This window comes from Daktulosphaira vitifoliae, unplaced genomic scaffold (assembly GCF_025091365.1).
Source record: "Daktulosphaira vitifoliae isolate Bord-2020 unplaced genomic scaffold, ASM2509136v1 Scaffold_2, whole genome shotgun sequence".
NCBI classification, from domain to species: domain Eukaryota; kingdom Metazoa; phylum Arthropoda; class Insecta; order Hemiptera; family Phylloxeridae; genus Daktulosphaira; species Daktulosphaira vitifoliae.
The window spans coordinates 19,705-39,519 of record NW_026099573.1 but is presented as its reverse complement, the minus strand read 5'-3'; the positions used below and the strand labels follow the sequence as shown (position 1 = coordinate 39,519).

The following is a 19,815-nucleotide window of genomic DNA, read 5'->3' as shown; positions in this document are numbered from 1 at the left end:
AGTAAATATTCTATACATTTTTTAACGTTAAATTACGTTTTACATTGCAACATTGTAAATCTATGTAAGCAATTTATTGATCCCCACTAGTAAGATATTGAATTCATAGGGACTTTTATCCCAAACAATTAACTTCATTGTCCTTAAAAATATAAATTTTACTATATAACTGTAGAAATAACCCATTATCTGTTCATTCTNCTGTAGAAATAACCCATTATCTGTTCATTCTCTTTTTGGTGTTTTTACGGTGCTATTCATCATATACTACTACTGTTTTTCACAGCCATTCTTGTGTATTTTCAACAGTCATTTAATTGTAAGTATAATTTTTAAATTGTCATTATGTCTTAACCCTTCAATGCATTTATTTATTTTTAAAAATCGATTATACTGATAAATTTCACAAAGTTTTTTCATAAATAAAATTTGTTTACTATAATTCGAAATATTTATATTAAGTATATTATCAATCTCTAGTCTCTAGTCTCCAGCTATATACTATTTTCTTCTCCAGCTATATACTATTTTCTCAGCCCCTCTAAATAAGCTCCACCTGGAAGAAATATTGCGTTTTTTACGCGTTAAAATTACCGTTTTTCTCCTATCGTCTTCCGTCCCGTACCGTTCGACGGCCCCTATTGTTTCGCGTCTTTTCCTCTCTTCGTTCGAATTTTTCGTCGTACCCGTTTTTTTAAATTCGCGATTCCGTGGAACGGAAAACAACGCGAAATAGGGGAACGCGCCTCCCGCTCGGCCTCTTTTCGTCCTTATCACCGTGTTCGTTATCACCGCGCCGCCGTTTTGTGCGTCGTCGTTTATTTCTCTATTGTTAGAAGTGGCTGTATATTTATTAATTCGTTAATGTGATTTTGTATAAATTTTCTATTAATCTTATATATTATATTTGTTGCGGCAAGTTATGTGGTTGTGTTCAACTTGCGGCCCGAATGGAACCGGTTACATATAGTAAGTGGGGATGCCGTTCGCTGTCCGGTAAGTCGTCGCCTTATCTAGTCAGTCAACCATTGTATGGTCTAGTGATTAGACCCATTGGCGCCGCCACGAGTTTTTTCCGCGACTTTGCGGTATCGTAATGTAAAGGTGAATTCGGTGGATTTACCGGGCGCGTGATCATTATAGTTTACTCGTGTTTTGTTTCATTCAAACGATTGAAGTTGGTTGAATATAACAGTTATAATCCAATCCTTGATGTCTGCCCAGGTCAGATTATTGTAGTCTATAGCACATAAAATTTATATTTGTACTTATTTTATTGCAGTGTATTATTTAGTTATCATTATTAATGTAAGTGGGGACGCCCAACCATAAAGTTTATTATTAATTAAACTAATTTTGTTATTATAGACAAATTCCTTTCGAGTTTCTTATTTAATAATTTATTGGTGTTTCCTTGAATTCAAGTCCTAAGTCAATCAGGCCAACCGGTATTTAGGAGCCTGTAGACGAACAATATTTATTAAATTAATATTATATATACATTAATCGAAACTCGCCGTTGGTAATTTTGCACCGCGATTACTGCGATTAACGCAGTTTATCAATTGTCGATATTGTGTTTTGATTTGATTTTGTAATTTTTACACGGCGTTTGTCGTGTGCCCGGAGGACTGCTTCGATAACGAGAGTGCTGGCTCTAACGATCTCACAAACGGATTTATCAAACGAGTAACGCGTTTTTTTTTTTGCGTTAAAAAACACAACGAAAAACCTGCGCGTCTGACGTTTTCACGACAATTGTAATTATTAATATATATAATTTCAAAATCGTTTATATAATCGTTGTAACGCCAGTATTAATCGATTTGATTTTATAATTTTTAGACGGCGTTTGTTGTATCCCGAGGAATGTTTCAATAATGGCTCGCCCTGTAGGCCAATCGGTTCTAACGGATAACGGATTTATTACACGGGTAATTCATTTTTTTTTTTTTTTTTACCATATTAGTCGGTCAGTAATTAATATAGTTTTTAAATAAATGGTAATGGCACTGATAAATTAATTTTATTTTGTAATTTTTAGACTTGCATCTGTCGTGCCCCGATGAATACGCTGGAAATTGCTGATGATTTTAGTTTTATTACAAGGGTAATTCATTTTATTTCATTAAACAAAAATTAATTGTCACAATTTTATTTTTCTCAAAGTCGAGTTCATCTTTTTACATTTCAATCCATTTACTTTACATATTTTAATCATTTATTTGATTTGTACTACATTAGTTTATATAATCTCTCTCTCTCTATATATATATTTACACATATATACTTTTTTTTTTTTAATTAATTTTTTGTCGCGTGCGCTACATTTATATTTGTGATTGCCTTTATGATTATTTCTTATTGAAATGTTTTATTGACAATTTCACAGCAATTGCAATAATAATATTGTAGATATAATATATTATTATATATTATGGTGATGGCGGTTTTAATTAATTTGATTTTGTAATTTTCAGATGGTAACTGTTGTGCTCTGATGACCGCGCTGGAGATTGTTGATAGTTTTAGTTTTAATGCGCGGGTAATTCTTTTGTCAAAAAAAAATTTATTTTTTATATAATATATTTAATTTAGATTAATTCATAATATGTTATATTATATTACATATATTATGGTAAAGGCAGTATTAATTGATTTGATTTTGTAATCTTTAGAAGGAGTATGTTGTATCCTGAGGAATGCTTCAATTATGGCTCGGCCTATGGACCAATTGGGGTTCTAATGGATAACGGATTTATTACAAGGGTAATTAGTTTTAATTTCTTTAAAAAAAAATTATTTGTTACTGACTTTTCTTAAAGTAAAGTTTATCTTTTTATATTGTAATTATTAAATTGTGGTAATAACGATATAGTTTTTAAATTATTGATATAGTCATGGTAATGGCAGTATAAATTAATTTGATTTTGTAATTTTTTAAAAAATAATCTTTGTTATTCACATTTCTTAATTTAGAGTTCATCTTTGTACGTTTTAATCGATATACTTTGCATATTTTAATCATTAGTTCGATTTCTTTTCATTTATTGGTGTGCAATATGTACTACTACATCAGTCTATATAATCTCTCTCTCTCTCTCTCTCTCTGTATATATATACATTTTTTTTTTAATTTTTTGTTTGTGAGTACTACAATTATATTTGTGATTCTCTTTTTGATTTTTTCTTATTGTAATGTGTTATTGATAATTTCATTGCAATTGCAATAACAATATTCTATATATATTAATATTATTTATTATTATTATTATTATTATATTATGGTGATGGCAGTTTTAATCAATTTTTGATTTTGTAATTTTTAAACGGTATCTGTTGTGCCACGATAACTAAGCTAGACATTGATGGCAGTCATCGCTATTGAATTTATTGCAAAGGTAATTCATTTTCATTTGTTAAAAAAAATTTATTACTATTGACTTTTTTCAAAATAGACTTCATCTTTTTACATTTTAATCTATTTACTTTGCATATTTTAATCATTGGTTTGATTTGTATTTCATTTATTGGTGCAATATGTACTACTACATCAGTCAATAANTCATTTATCGGTGCGTAATGTACTACTACATCAGTCTATACAATCTATATATTTATATAAATACATTTTTTATTACTATTATTTTTTCACAGCAATTACAATAAAAATATTGTAGATTATATAATATATTATGGTAATGGCTGTATTAAATTTTAATTTGTTTTTGTAATTTTTAGACTGTGCTACCATTGTGGTTCCAGTATAACGACTAAGCTAGAGATTCATGGCAGTCATCGTTATTGGATTTATTGCACCGGTAATTCATTTTCATTTGTTAAAAGAAATTTATTTCTATTGACTTTATTTAAAATAGAGTTCATCCTTTTGCATTTTAATCCATTTCTTTAGCATACGTTAATCATTAGGTGGATTTGTATTTTGTTAATTGGTGAAGCAATATGTACTTCATCAGTCTATATATTCTCTCTCTCTCTCTATACATATAGATGTATATATATATACTTTTTTTTATTATATTTGTGAATACCATTAAGATTATTTCTTATTGAAATGTTTTTTTTAACTATTTCATAGCAATTGTAGTAATAATATATTGTAGTTATATTATAGTGATGGCAGTTTTAGTGAATTCGATTTTATCATTTTCAGATGGTATCCGTTGTGCTCTCATGACTGTGCCGGAGATTGTTGTTGATAGTTTTAGATTTATTGCACGGGTAATTCTTTTGTCAAAAAAAAATTTATTTTTATTTACTTTTCTCAGAGTAGAGTTCGTCTTTTTACATTTAAATTAATTTTCTTGGCATATGTTGATTTGTATTTTGTTTATTTTTGCAATGTGTGCTACATCAGTCTATACTATATTTTCTCTCTCTCTCTCTCTCTATATATATATACATGTATTCCTTTTTTTTTAAATGAATATTTTTTATTGAAATGTTTTATTGACAATTTCGCAGCATTTGTAATAATAATATTGTAGATATATATAATTATTATTATGGTAAAGGCAGTATTGATTAATTTGATTTTGTAATATTTAGAAGGAGTTTGTTGTATCCTGAAGAATGCTTCAATAATGGCTCGGCCTGTTGGCCAAAAGTGCTGGTTCTAATGGATAACGGATTTATTACGCGCGTAATTCATTTTCATTTGTTAATTAAAATTAGTCGGTCAGTGTTTTATCTATTGGTGACTACACCATGTGTTGTATATTGAACTAAATTAACTAAATTAATCATACATTTTTAATTTTTGTTGTCATGTTTATTTATTCACACTCATGAACGTCTTTGTGGTGTTCTCGAGTATCTCAAAATAGAGTTCTTCTTTATACATTTTAATCGATTTACTTTGCATATTTTAATCATTAGTTCGATTTGTATTTCATTTATTGCTGCAATATGTTTTTCATCAGTTTATACAATCCATATATATTTACATTTATATACTTTTTTTTTTTTTTTTAATCAGTTTTTTGTTTGCGTGTACTATGTTTATATTTGTGGTATCCTCTATGATTATTTGTTATTGAAAGTCCCCCGATTGACAATTTCACAGCTATTGCAATAATTATGTTATAATTTTAAAATCGTTTACATAATCATGGTAATGAGAGTATTGATTAATATGATTTTGTAATTTTCAGATCCTGGGAATTGCTTCGATATTGGCTCGGCCTGCCGACCAAGTATACTGGCTCTAATCGTCAACAGATTTATTAGTCTGGTAATAATTCGATTTTTTTTTTTTTTTTTATATAAAATTTCAATTTTTGTTATAGTATTCACACTCGCAAACATCTCTTCACTTATTAATACGTGTACATGACTACACTGTCTTGACAAACAGAAATTGCAATAGTTAACTATTTATTTACTGCGGAGACGACTAATGCAGTCATCACAAAACACATTAATTAATGTGTTTTGTAAATTATTTTAATTTTTGTTTGCATATTTATTTATTCACAATCTTGAACGTCTCTGTGGTGTTCTATCCCAATTGTGTATTGTAACGTTTAAGATTGTTGTACAATTATACAGTCGTACACATATGGTGCAATAATTAAATATTTACTTTTTTGATGATTACATAATATTAATGATTGTATTAATTTATGGGATTTATGAATTTCAGACCGTGCAGGCCCTGGGATATCTCACCGTTTTCAATTCTTTCGTACCCACGGCGTACATTGTTGTTATCGATCGACCCGGTAACGTCTGGCTGTTAGACACGGATCGCTGTGCGTTGTTCTCTTTTGGAGCTCATCGAAAACGCCAGTAGACTTCTATCAACCGTACTTCGATATTATCTTTTTTAATAGACCATTTCGATGTCACTCCCCCTCAGTAGTAACAATTAACATGTATTTTTATTGTTCCCTGCGTGGAAAATTACATTGAAATTTTTTAACGCTCATTATTTCAGTATGGAAAAACACATTAAAATCGAAGTCGATAATTTAAAATATTTATAATGTCAAATAATTAAACTAACAATGCATCATTGATCAAACTATTAAATTAAAAAATATTTATGCTTGATTTCGAGTCTTTGATTTCTCTAGAGTAAATACCATTGCCGTACAACACTGAGGTATTTTATCAATCCCCAATTCGATAAGATTTTGTTTACAANTTTTGTTTACATCGAGTTTGTAATGTTAACAACGAAAACATTTAACAGCGAGACAAATAATATCTCGCCTGTAAATATATTTTTTTCTCTCATATATGTCAACCGTGATTTTCTTTTTGTTGTGTTCTACATTTCTACAATGATTTCTGCACTTGCCATAAGCATATATAAATATATATATATATCGTTTTGTATTTTTATATATATTTTCTTTGAACTATTTTTTTTTTTTTTTAATTGCTCCGAGCAATTATTCCATACCATTACGTGTGCTTATTCATGCAATCAAAATAAATTAATAATAATCATGAATATCAATTTTTTACCACATTATTTAACTATTTAGACTAATCATTTCACTTAAGGTACACACACGTTAGGATTATCTCATTCAATATTTCGCTTACAGTTTATTTTCGCGTATTCGATATATTCTATATAATTTTTTTTTTTCAACTTACAAATAAAATTCATCTTATGTAATATAGTCAAGCGAAAGTCGTGTGCTGTACATGTCGACCTGTTCCTTTATCATACGGTTTAAACGGACTCTAACCATTTTTGATTTATCTTATTTTAAAGAAGGACCCATTTAACTGTTAACCATTGTAATATGTTGCATAATTATTGTATAATCTTTTGTGAAAATTTTTTTTCTAATTATACCGTTATTCAATTGACATTTTACTACCCCCATTCACAATCGTCGAACACTGTAATTATTATTATATATGATAACATGAAAATAAATCAACAACACGTTTTTAATTGTACGTTTATTTTTATTTCATATATTTGTGATTAATATATAATTGTTTAATTCGATTCTGAAACAAAAAAACACGCATATCGTTATGCATCTATTGTAACAATATAAGATAAATAAATGCAAGAGGCAGAACGTAGCACTAAGAATTAATAATAAACTTTCGCGTACTCTACTTAATCAGCTATTATTGGTTTACCGTAAATAAATATCCTTAGCTTTGAACGAAAAATTAATTCTATATTATTTTATTAAACAATTTGATTTTTTGAAAAATCAATCTTTATCAGCTCTGCCTCTATTGTACGTGTGTATTTCATACCTTAGACCACCCGATCCGCCGCAGTCTTCGGTGTAGGAGGAGGAGGACGAGGAGGCCGCCGTTGTGGCATTTTGCAATAGCAACCTCAATCGCTCGACCTCCTCCTCCGCATTGCGGCGAGCCCGTCGCTCCGTTTCGAATGTTGTTGGTTGTGTAGGTTAGGTGGTGGTGGTGGTGGAGGTGGTGGTACTGTTTTGCGTTCTAAAAAAAAAAAACCGTTTTTTTAATACACAGATATAAGTCGTAGTTTTATGTATAACTACTCGGGCATTCCCGATTCAAGTGGCCACCACTCTTGCACCTCCAGCACACTGCGAAAATGAATATCATCCGTCATCAATACGATATGGGTGCATGATTAATAAAAGTATAAATTAATAAGCGCACTTACTTTTTGGACCCTTGCGCTTCTTCTTTTTATTAGTTCTTACAGTATGTTGTGCCGTTGTGCCGCACACTGTAAAAATGTTGCATTTCACGAACACCTGTTTCATGTTGACTGAATACCTGAATCAACTGTGATATAACGCTAACAGATTTTTCAGTCCGGGAATTCTTTGCCACTCCCAAGTCGGACTTTGGACTCCGTCACTTTATAATCTCCGAGAGTCGTCAGCGTTTAAACCGAGTTCAATCAGATCCCGTCGCCGATTTTTGTGACGCGATCGAATAGGGCTATTCACTTATTTAGCCGAACCCTAAGACACTCGCCACCATCCGAGGTCCGCGTTCGCTTTTACAAAAAGATGTTTTTCGTAAAACGTCAATGCCCCTAACCACACCGAATCAATTATTTTTACGCATGACGCGAAATCTNCGAATCAATTATTTTTACGCGCGACGCGAAATCCGCGGTAACACGGCCGCTGCAGTTTTTCGTCACACGCGCGAGTTGAACTTTGAACCGCGCGACTTTCTATCGTCCGTGTCTCGGACCACGACCCGGTTTCGGTCGTCCTACCGATATTACTTGCATCGTCGCGTTATCATTTCACAAATCCGAAATTTATAATCAATCGAAAAGCCAAATTTTCATTTTTATGTATACACTTATGCGTATTGACTACACAAAAAAAGGATTTTTCGTATTTTTGTTTTTCCCTACGCTACTAATATACATATATATATATACAGTGATAACTAATTTATATATATATATATATATTCTAAAGACTAATTTAATAATTTAAAATGGTACACGCGTGTTACTTGTGCAGCGCAATTGTGGCCGACGGCGTCAGTCTACACAAGTACAGTGGAACCTCGATTAACCGTGCTTCGATTATCCGTGTTCGCGAATAACCGTGCTCACTCTTCCGAAAATTTAAAAATAGTTATGGATTGTACATATTATGGCGATAACAATATCAAGATAAACAATATTGTAGATTATTACAAATTGTATTTATCGTATCACCTTCAGTTTACTATAAGCGTTCGCGACGTTACCTTATCTAATAATGAGTGTTAAACGAAAACGTATCGTTCTTTCTCTTGAGAAAAAAGTGTTGATTATTAACCGAGCTGTAGATCATGGTGAAAGTATACAAAAACTTGCAGACGAGTTTGGCGTGGGTCAACAGACAGTTCGTGACTTAATCAAACAAAAAAATGAAATTTTTAAGTTCATATCTTGTCCAGAATTATCAGCTACGAGAAAAACTATGAAAAAGTCATCATTATCAGATATGGAATCTGCTCTTTTTGAATGGTTTAAACAGAAGCGTATTGAAGGACTTCCAATTTCTGGGCCAATAGTTTGTGAAAAAGCAAAATGGTTTCATGAAAATTTGAAAATAGAGGAAAGTTTTAATGCTTCACAAGGTTGGTTATTTAGATTCAAAACTCGTCATGGTATAAGACAGCTGGACATTCAAGGTGAATGTCTCAGTGGAGATTTGACTGCTGCAACACTGTTTAATGACGAATTCAATTCAATGCTTTCAAAATTGAACCTGTCCCCTGATCAAGTGTACAACGCAGATGAATCAGGTCTATTCTGGAAAATGTTACCCTCAAAAACACTTGCCGCGCAATCTGAAAAATCAGCTCCTGGACATAAATCTAGCAAAGAACGACTTACTATTATGACATGTTCAAATGCAACCGGTACACATAAGATCAAATTAACTGTAATTGGAAAAGCTAAAAAACCAAGATCTTTTAAAGGAACCGAAATGAAATATTTTCCATGTGATTATTACCACCACCCAAAAGCTTGGATGAACCAGGTTATTTTTAGTGAATGGTATTTTAACGTTTTTGTACCTTCTGTAAAAAAATTTCAAGATGAAAAAGGTATACCAAAAAGAGCTGTTCTTCTGCTTGATAACGCTCCTTCACACCCCTCAGAATCTACCCTGAAAACAATGGATGGTCAAATTTTTGTCTATTATCTACCACCTAACGTAACTTCCTTAATACAGCCAATGGATCAAGGCGTGATTTCCTGTTTGAAACGAAAGTACAAAAAGATATTTCTCCTTTATCTCTTACAAGAAAATTGTTATGATTCAATGAAAGAACTTTTGAAAACGTGGACCATAAAAGATGCCATTTTCGCAGTATGTAATGCTTGGGAAAATGTACCTGCAAGTACGTTACGACTTTCTTGGGTGAAAATCTTAGATCAAGGTTATGGTGACGAAGAAAATGTCGAAGATACAGATATAGAAGATTGTCTTGAACTTGCTACATCTATTCCAGATTTCACTAACGTTGATAAAGACGATATTGTTGATTGGCTACAAAAAGATCATAACGAAGAGGGATTTGAGCGTTTAAGTGACTTTGACATAGCAGCTCGTTATGGCAGTACAAGTACACTATCTACCTCACAAAAGCTTGATTCTTCTTCTGAGAGTGATAATGAAAGTGAGAGTTTTGAAAAAATACAGACTAGCCAAGCAATGGAAGCAGTTGATGTCCTTTTGAAATTTTGCGAGCAGGAGGATTTTGACTTCCATGACGTTATTGGCTTAAGAAAAATAAGAAGTGAAGTGAGGACAATTATTTCAAAACAAAAAAAACAAAGGCTGATCACTTCTTACTTTTCTTAAGTCAATAACGTCATCCTCATAACTTATTATGTATGCATCATTTGTATTAATATAAAACATTTTTTAATTAAATTAAATAAATTACATTTCTTATTATAATTAAATAAAAATTTCATTATTATAAAAAGTCTCGATCAACCGTGGTTTTCATTTATCCGTGTGACCCGCTCCCCGTCATTACCCCGGATAATCGAGGTTCCACTGTACGTACTCATAACCTAAACGAATTGAAAACCCGCGACTTTTGTATCGACGGCTTATTTCCGTTGTTCGTACGTGTGCGTTTACACGCGGGTGACACTCTTATTAAAATCTACTAATTATACGTTCACAGATTTCCCAGCGATGTCGAAAGGACCCAAAGGTGGTTGGCGTTCGTAGCGACGTGCGGTTACGATCCGGCGGCCGTAAACTTGCGGAGCGCTTTCATTTGTTCCAGGCACTTTGACCCTGTCAACGACTACGGTCGCAACGCAGTCCGCAGAGTGCTCATTCGCAACGCTGTGCCCACCGTAAGTCGCTACACATATATTTCGTTGTTCCGGATTCCATTATCTTATTTCATGATTATGTTCAGGTGATTGTCGCCAATCCTGAAGCAGCTCGACCCTCTCAGTCGGACGTAAAACAGTTCCATACAGTCTATATTTTAATAATTGCGTTCGCGGGATCTGATGGTTTTTATGATTGTTTCAAACGTGTAATCCCTAACCGAATCGATTCGTGGGGGGAGGGTCAGTATTGATATGTTCACGGGGTTTGGCCGGTCTCCAATTTATTTACAACCATCAGATTCCGTATCCGCGTGTTGTCCAATCGCAATTGTTAAGGTGTGTAACAAATAGTGATGTGCCACAAGAAATATTCCCCAGGGAACGTTCCTGGAAATAAGGAATATTCCGGAAATATTCTATTACCACTCGGGAATATTTCTTTAATAACAACTAATACATTTTATTTATTATAATTACTAAAGTATGGCAGTGCTAGTGAAAGAGACAACGATATTGTATTTATATCTTGATTACATTGATATGTTTATCAACATATTATTGATAAGCAATATATTAGGGCTTAGATTAAAATTGATTATAGTAGTATCGTTTTTCACAGTTATTTTATTTGTTATTTTACTTTTCAAAATACTTTTAAAATGCCGGCAGGTAAAAATATTCGAATTGTTGGTCTTATTTTAACGAAAGATTAGTTAACTTCAATGAAAGAATGTAAATTATCATTACAAACATTAGCTGTTCATGCTGTTGGCTCTTCTATGATAGGAATAAACAGAAATAAATTAATTTTAGATGATGCAGTATTTCGGACTAAAATCGATAAACTTATTAATTTACTTAACCCTATTGTAAAATGGATTACAATTTTAGAAGGGGACAGCAATATAATTAATCATGTATTTGATGCTTTTTATGAAATTCAAAATACTTTTTGTAGTTATATCTCAGAATCACTGATTATTTCTACTAAAAAAGTGCAAATAATACTGAATAAGTTTAAAGAAAGACATTTAAATACTATTAAACCTCTACACTTAGCTGCATCTTTGTTGGATCCCAAAACTCAAGGGTGTAATTTATCAAATTCAGAAGTATTAAAAGCTATTGAGTTTATTGATCAAATGATATCTATACAAAATAATATGACTGATTCTCTTAAAATGGATGGTGCTCAAATAATAGCTGATATAGCAAATTACAGATCTCGACAAGATATATGAAGCAATAATTTTATTTGGAAATGTGTGGAGAAAATAAGTCCTTTAATATGGTGGAAGAGTTTTTGTTCAAGTACTCATTTATGTATTATTGCAAAAAAAATATTAATTGTTCCTGCTACATTAGCAGCCACTGAACGTTCATTTAGCACATTCTCAAATATTCACACAAAAAAAGGAACCGTTTAACAACATCAAATGCTTCAAAAATAACTTTTGTTGCCCATTATTGGAGACAAAATATAGAATAGAATAAAAAAGTTACTTATGTTAATTATGAAGGCGAACCCCGTGAACCTAATGAAATGGATAAAAATACACTTAATATATCAATTGTGTCAGATGAAAATTCAATGTCAATTGATGGTTTAATTTCGTCCGACGATGAAGAGTGGTGTCCTAGTGACAGTGACAATGATTTCTTTAATGAGTATTTAAAACAAAAAGAAATAAGTTATCTTGTTGTTATTTACATTTATAAGTAAACATTTATGTTAATAAAGTTATCCTTTGCTTTTATTACTTTTGAAAAACCTGGAAAATGTGAACAAAAAATAACGTATTAAATTTGGTAACTTGTTTAAGCATTTTATAGGCATCATAGACTATGATGCCTATAAAATGATTCATAGCATACAGTTAATTTGAAATATAAACAGTGAAAAGTATAACAGAATCAAAAATTATAATTAGTTATAAAATATTTAAAATTCCTAATGTTTCAACATAAAATTTCATATTTAGTTTAATGTAAATATATACAAACAGTTTAAATAATTACTTATAGTCAATTCTTTGCATCAACAACTGAACCTTTAGTACATAATTTCATTATATTGATAAATTTATAGGTAGCTAAATCCTAATCAAATCAAATATTTTTAGAATAATTCTACTAATTATTACACAATTGTCTTACTTTTCTCCAATAATATTTTTGTGTATAAAATATAGGCCATGGATCATTTACAGCTATAAGTTTAGTTAAATATTGAAACAAAATTAATAAATATGAACAAAATTTAATAAAATTATAATATTCCCGATAAATTCCCGGTATAAGGAATGTTCCGGAAATTTTCCCATCATAAAATTCCTGGGAATTTGCACATCACTAGTCGTATATACATTTAGGTTGAAATCGTCGGCATCGCCGTTGATGATGAGGCGGCGGTAGGCGATATAAACGATATGGTACGAAATTGTTTTTTTTTTTTTTTCATGTAGACATTTAATATACAACTTTTTGAATACTTATAATACGTTCGAAGGTCGAAGTCGTCGAAGCCGAAGCGTCACCCGAAATAGTCGACGTCGATCCGTTCGAAGTGAGTAGTGTTCATTACGTCGTGTTATAGTAATAATTAAAATAATATTATTTTTTGTTAACGTGCAGTTCGAAGTGGTCGGGGCTCCCGTCGAACCGTCGCCCGAATTCGTCGATGTCGGGTTGGACGACGTCAGTAAAATAATTATTCAATCGCTTTGAAATACGACGGAAATAAAGACTTTTAATTATTATTATTTTTTTCTATCCCGTTGTGTATAGCTTGCCGCCGTCGTCGGAGTTCAAAACGAACCAGCCCTCGACGTCGCTCCGTCTGAAGTGAGTTTAGTTATTTCGAACATTACAATAAATAGTATATTAAATATAGCATTCGGCTTTAATAAAACGGAATCTGTTGTATAGCGTGACGTGCATTATATTATAATACGGTGTACATCTTTTTATCTTTTTTTTTTTTTTTACAAAAATTACAAACGTTCATTTAGCGACAGCGCTGTAGGTCGTCGCGTCTGTTGTGTTGCCTATTTAGTGTGGAACGGCGTATCTTCTATTTATTTTGTATTTTTTTTTTCCAATGTTTGTAAACTATTAAATTCCATTTGGAACTACTATTACAAATTATTAAAAATGTGTTATCTTTGTGTTATTTATTGCAACATATATAGATACACACACACATTTGTTTGACAATATTCAAATGGGACAGATGATAATTACAATTTTATTGAGCATAACAAATTGTGTTGCGTAATATTTCTGGAAGTTCAGTTGGACATTAAGCACCATTAATTATTATAATCATTTATTCATTTATATTTACATGACACGAGTTTTATAACCTCTGCCTGCACAACAGTGCTCAGAAAACGATTTATGTTGTTTAAGATTAAACAGAATATTAACTCGACATTAAAAAAATCAAAATGTCAAAAATATCACTTAACAACATATATATTGTTGTTCATAATTTTTATTGTTATGCTCATTGTTATTATTATATAATAATTAAATATATAAATATATTATTCCGTTACAAATTTAATATTTATAACAATGCATTTTAAATATTTATTGTATATATACATTCTCTGTTTTATAAATCCAATTTTACGTGCACAGGACGATCGACGGGGTGCTAATCCGGAACGAGAGCAAGCCGGCGGTGTTGTTAAAGCTGTACCCGTGCAACCGGTCGAACTCATAGCTCACGTGCGAGACGTTTTACCGGAGGAGAATTGCATTGGCCCAATGAATTACGTTTGCGCGCATTGTAACGCACGTCATTTCGGCGTGGAAAGGTTAAATATTAGTAACGATGCGCGGTCTTATTTTTCTCTGTGTTGCTCTAATGGTTTGGTCGCCCTCGCGGACGACCAAGTATTATTACCTGTTCCAGATCTGTTGAAGGACCTGATGCTCGGCTATTCGGCACAATCGCGATCCTTTAGAGCGGAAATCCGTCCATACAACAGCGCGCTGGCGTTCCCTTCGTTCATAGTGAACGATCCGCCGCCGATAGAGGCTCGGCCCGGCCGCCGGTTGCCCGGCAGCGTGTTTACCGCACACGGACAGATGTACCACAGGTAATGGATGCGAAAATTTTTCCTCGACTAATTTATCGGCAATATTACCGTAGGGTAGTTATTATTTTTGTAATAAATTACAATTACAATTACACCGCACCGTTTTATTAGTTGTTCTCATAAATTTATAAAATTCACATTGACGAAGTAACCGGACTCCATAACGTTTATCGTACGTGCACTTAACAAATTGTTTACAAGTTTTATATCGACTTTAGTTTTAAAATATTTTTCGTATTTCGTTTGTAAAAACTTAGGAAACTAATATGTAAGCTTATTTAAATTTAATATTCATTATTTATTCATATCAGATAAATATTTCGTAATGACTATTCGTTTCAAACGACTATAACCGTCGAATTAAATTTAATCAAAGCGGATTCAATTTTTACCGTTATTATTAACGAGTCCACCTCGATTCAAATCAATCGATCCTTACGGCCGTTCACATTAACTAATATACATTTACTGTTTGTTTTTTTTTTCGCATGGCGACGGCGTTCTTTTAGTGTGGATAATTAATATTTTACGAATATCTATCAGAGTTCAAAATTATAAATTCCGTTTGTTCACGGACAAAACGATAACAATGATTGTTATAATTATTATTGTTGTCGTTATTATTAATAATATTCTTACTAATAGCTACAATTAACATATTAATATCGATCACATATAACGATGATAATAATAATAAGTAAATAAATAGGACAACGGCAAAAATATGTAGATTCAATACTGTTGCAACGCCGCGACTTTTCATGCTATGTATCATTGACTGGCAAATTTAAATTTTCCACGTCGATTCGATATAATCGTAACATTAATTTACGTGTTCATTACAAATATTTTTTCATTGTTATAGCCGATGTTTCTTCAATAGTGTTTGATCCCCGTATATAAATTCATAAAATGTTTATTAAAGCGTGTATTCACACGTTGAGGTAAAAAACAAAGTATGCAAATCACTACAGTGTACGACATGCTTATTTCATTTATTATTTAATTGCTTTTATTTATAATAAATATTTCATTTTAGACGATAATAATAATGATTATTTGACAATATCTATTCAAAGTACACGGGACGGTTTTGTTTCGTTTTTTCTTTTATAGCTCGCGCAATAACGGCAAGAGCGATGAATTTAATTATTAATCGTTCGTTGTGTTTACAGGACAATCTGATGGAAGATTACTTCAGACGACGCGCAGACCGCGACACATCCGAAGCCATGTGTTTGGCCGCCGTGGAACGTCACCTGGCCACTTCGAACAGGACGCTCGCGGGTTACGGTTTACCCGAGCCCGATCGCGCTCTGTTAGTACCGGACGCCGCGCCAGCCGACAACGCGACGGCGGCGGCAGACGTCGCCGAGTTGGTCGGTCGACTGAACGAACAACAGCGGACGATATACGATCGCGTCATGCGGGCGGTCGGCGACACCAGGCGTCGATTGCCCAAGTTGTTCTACGTTTCCGGAGCCGGAGGTTGCGGCAAGACCTTCCTGTACAACTGTTTGATTTCGGCCATCCGGAGCCGCGGAGGGACCGTGATTTCCGTGGCCTATACCGGGATAGCCGCGTCGTTGATCCAGTTGTAAATACAACATAGCGGATATGAGATTGTGTGGAGACCGCAATAAAAATAAATCGGAATTTTAAAGCAGAAAAAACGTAAAATCTGTTCCAGGTGAAGCTATAATGAGGGGCTGGATTTTAGTATATAGCTAGAGACTAGACACTAGACACTAGATACTAGATACTAGATACTAGACACTAGATACTAGATACTAGACACTAGATACTATACACTAGATATACTAGATACTAGACACTAGATACTAGATACTAGACACTAGATATACTAGATACTAGATACTAGATACTAGACACTAGACACTAGATACACTAGATACCTGGAAGAAATATTACGTTTTTTACGTATTAAAATTCCTGTTTTTCTCCTATCGCCTCCGTTCCCGTACCGTTCGACGGCGCTTACGGTCCCGCGTCTTTTCCGACCGCCGCTCAAATTTTTCGCCGTCCCCGTTTTTTTTTATTCGCGATTCCGTGGAACGGAAGACGACGCGAAATAGGGGAGCGCGCCTCCCACTCGGCCGCTCGCATTCCCGCCTTTTCGTCGTTATCATCGCGTCCGACGCCCAAACGCGGTCGTTATCACCGCGTCGCCGTTTTGTACGTCGTTTATTCTGTCGTTATTTCAATATAGTGTATTGACTGTATTCGTTTATTAATGTGATTTTGTAAATTTTCTACTTCTACTATTATTGCGATTATATATATATATTAATCGAAACTCTCCGTTGGTAATTTTACACGGCGATTACGATTAACGCAGTTTATCAATTGTCGATATTGTGACGGTCTTATTTTATTTGATTTTGTAATTTTTAGATGGCGTTTGTCGTGTGCCCGGAGGACTGCTTCGATAATGAGAGTGCTGGCTCTAACGATCTAACAAACGGATTTATTAACACGGGTAACGCCTTTTTATTCGTTAAAAAACACAAAAAAAAAAAAATGTGCGTTTGACGTTTTGACAACCGTTGTAGTAATTCATATATAATTTCAAAATCGTTTATATATAATCGTCGTAACGACATCGATTTGATTTTATAGTTTTTAGACGGCGTTTGTTGCGTCCCAAGGTGGTATGCTTCCATAACGGCTCGGCCTGTTGGCCAAAAGTGCTGGTTCTAATGGATAACGGATTTATTACACGGGTAATTCGTTTTTATTTGTTAAATAATATCCGTTGGTCAGTAATTAATGTAGTTTGGTTTTTTTTATGGTGGTAATGGCATCGATAAATTAATTTTCATTTTGTAATTATTAGACTGCATCTGTTGTGCCCGAATGAATATTCTGAAAATCGATGCTATTGGTTTAAGATTTATTACAAGGGTAATTTATTTTATTGCATTAAACAATAATTAATTGTCTTGATTTTATTTCTCTCAAAGTCGAGTTCAACTTTTTACATTTTAATCGATTTACTTTACATATTTTAATCATTTATTTGATTTGTACTACATTAGTTTATATAATCTCTCTCTCTCTCTATTTACACATATATACTTATTTTTTTTTTAATTAATTTTTTGTCGCATGTACTACATCTATATTTGTGATTCCCCCTTTATGATTATTTCTTATTGAAATGTTTTATTGACAATTTCACAGCAATTGTAATAAAAATATTGTAGTTTTATTATTATGCTAATGGTAATTTTAATTATTTTCATTTTGTAATTTTTAGATTATATCTGTTGTTCCCGTATGAATACGTTGGACACTGCTTGCTGTTGTCACTATTGGATTTATAATAACAAGGGTAATTTATTTGACAAAAAAAAAATTTATTATTATTTACTTTTCTCAAAGTCGAGTTCGTCCTTTTGCATTTTAATCAATTTATTTAGCATATGTTAATCATTAGGTTGATTTGTATTTCATTTATTGGTGTGCAATATGTAGTAATATGCAACATACAAATAGGGAAATGGCAGTATTGATTTAATTTGTTTTTGTAATTTTTAGACTGCAACACTGTTGTGCCAGGATAACTAAGTTAGAGATCTAACTAAGTCATCGCTATTGGATTTATTGCACGGGTAATTTATTTTCATTTGTCAAAAGAAATTTATTGCTATTGATTTTTCTTAAAATAGAGTTCATCTTTATACGTTTTAATCGATTTACTTTGCATATATTAATATATATATATACATACATACATACATACATATAAATATATTTTTACACTTATATACTTTATATTGTAGATATTTTATTTTTATTATGATAATGGAATTATTAATTGATTTGACTTTATAATTTTCAGTCTGTGCATCTGTTTTGCCTGATTGACTGTGATTGAGTTGCAACCAACCGACCCGAAGAGTGCTGGCTCTAATTCATAATGGTTGTATTACACAGGTAACTGATTTTGACTTTTTTTATTTGATATAAATTTAATTACTTTGCCTGCTTTAATTATTGGGTCGTTATTTTATCATCTGTTGTTGATTACATTGTAATGTGTACTGCATCGGCCGATAAGATCCAAATGTTTTTGATTTTTTCGTACGTGTATATTTATTTATATTCAGTTATGGGATTATTTATAGAATTGTGTGTAATGGAGTTCATCTTATTACATAAACAGCAATTTTAGTTTATATGTATATCTCTAATGATGAATGTATAACAGCAATGACATGTTTATTTATTAAAAAGTATAATGGATAATTGTGGGACAAATGAAATATTTAAATCTTTTTTTTTTTTTTTATGTTCCCATTATGGTAGTGACTGTATTAATTAATGTGATTTGTAAATTTTAGATTGTGCACGGTCTTTGGTAAAGCTACAAAATTTTCACTTCTGTTGTTGTACTCACGACGTGTTGATAATTCTGTGCTGTTGGTTTACTTTTATGCCTATGCTTGCCCTCCCTCACTGTTCCTCCAAAACGGTACTGTAAGCTTTTCGTTAGTTGTTATCTTGGATTTTATTTTCATTTATATTGTTTACTTTTCAGATCGCGTGTCAAACCTCGATTCCATTAGATATTGTCATTCGACAACACGGAGGATCATCACGATTACAACGTGCAATTCGCTCTTGGAGTTCATTGACAACGATTATTACTTATTTAAATTACAACGTAATTCCTTTACCGCTATTATTGTATCGGTTTACGTTTGAGTCTCTCATTAAACCGTATTTTTCTAATAATAATTATATCTATATGTACTTGGAGTATATTACTTCAATAACGACTAAATTTTTTTATGTGTGTGTGTGATCAAGACAATAATAAAACATTAATTAATAAAGAAACGTTAATTTTTTTTTTATTTTTAAAAGAAA

General features: G+C 32.2%; 2 protein-coding genes and 2 long non-coding RNA genes across 10 annotated transcripts; all 4 read left to right on the top strand.

The window, feature by feature from the left end:
- Positions 1-852: 852 nt before the first annotated feature.
- LOC126897350 (uncharacterized) lies at positions 853-19,777 on the top strand. 7 transcript variants are annotated; one of them, XR_007702083.1, is made up of 14 exons: positions 1,031-1,224; positions 1,846-1,934; positions 2,045-2,110; positions 2,481-2,545; positions 2,679-2,769; positions 3,742-3,821; positions 17,335-17,419; positions 17,560-17,663; positions 17,777-17,844; positions 18,200-18,274; positions 18,481-18,554; positions 18,785-18,879; positions 19,287-19,417; positions 19,484-19,777. It is a non-coding gene; the product is annotated as an uncharacterized LOC126897350 (long non-coding RNA). The 7 variants fall into 7 exon arrangements; XR_007702081.1 differs by lacking the exons at positions 1,031-1,224; positions 17,777-17,844 and adding an exon at positions 853-996; XR_007702082.1 differs by lacking the exon at positions 17,777-17,844 and having other exon boundaries at positions 1,032-1,224; positions 19,287-19,422.
- Positions 8,081-12,785, top strand: LOC126897354 (uncharacterized). Its single transcript, XR_007702086.1, has 3 exons — positions 8,081-8,507; positions 10,651-10,828; positions 10,894-12,785. It is a non-coding gene; the product is annotated as an uncharacterized LOC126897354 (long non-coding RNA).
- Positions 8,571-10,641, top strand: LOC126897339 (jerky protein homolog-like). The gene has a single exon (XM_050670871.1). The coding sequence runs from the start codon at positions 8,718-8,720 to the stop codon at positions 10,314-10,316; it is 1,599 nt and encodes a 532-aa protein (XP_050526828.1). The 5' UTR covers positions 8,571-8,717; the 3' UTR covers positions 10,317-10,641.
- On the top strand, positions 12,947-16,081 carry LOC126897344 (uncharacterized). The gene is made up of 5 exons (XM_050670877.1): positions 12,947-13,242; positions 13,320-13,376; positions 13,445-13,507; positions 13,598-13,654; positions 14,456-16,081. The coding sequence occupies exons 1-5, from the start codon at positions 13,240-13,242 to the stop codon at positions 14,921-14,923; spliced, it is 648 nt and encodes a 215-aa protein (XP_050526834.1). The 5' UTR covers positions 12,947-13,239; the 3' UTR covers positions 14,924-16,081.
- Positions 19,778-19,815: the final 38 nt, after the last annotated feature.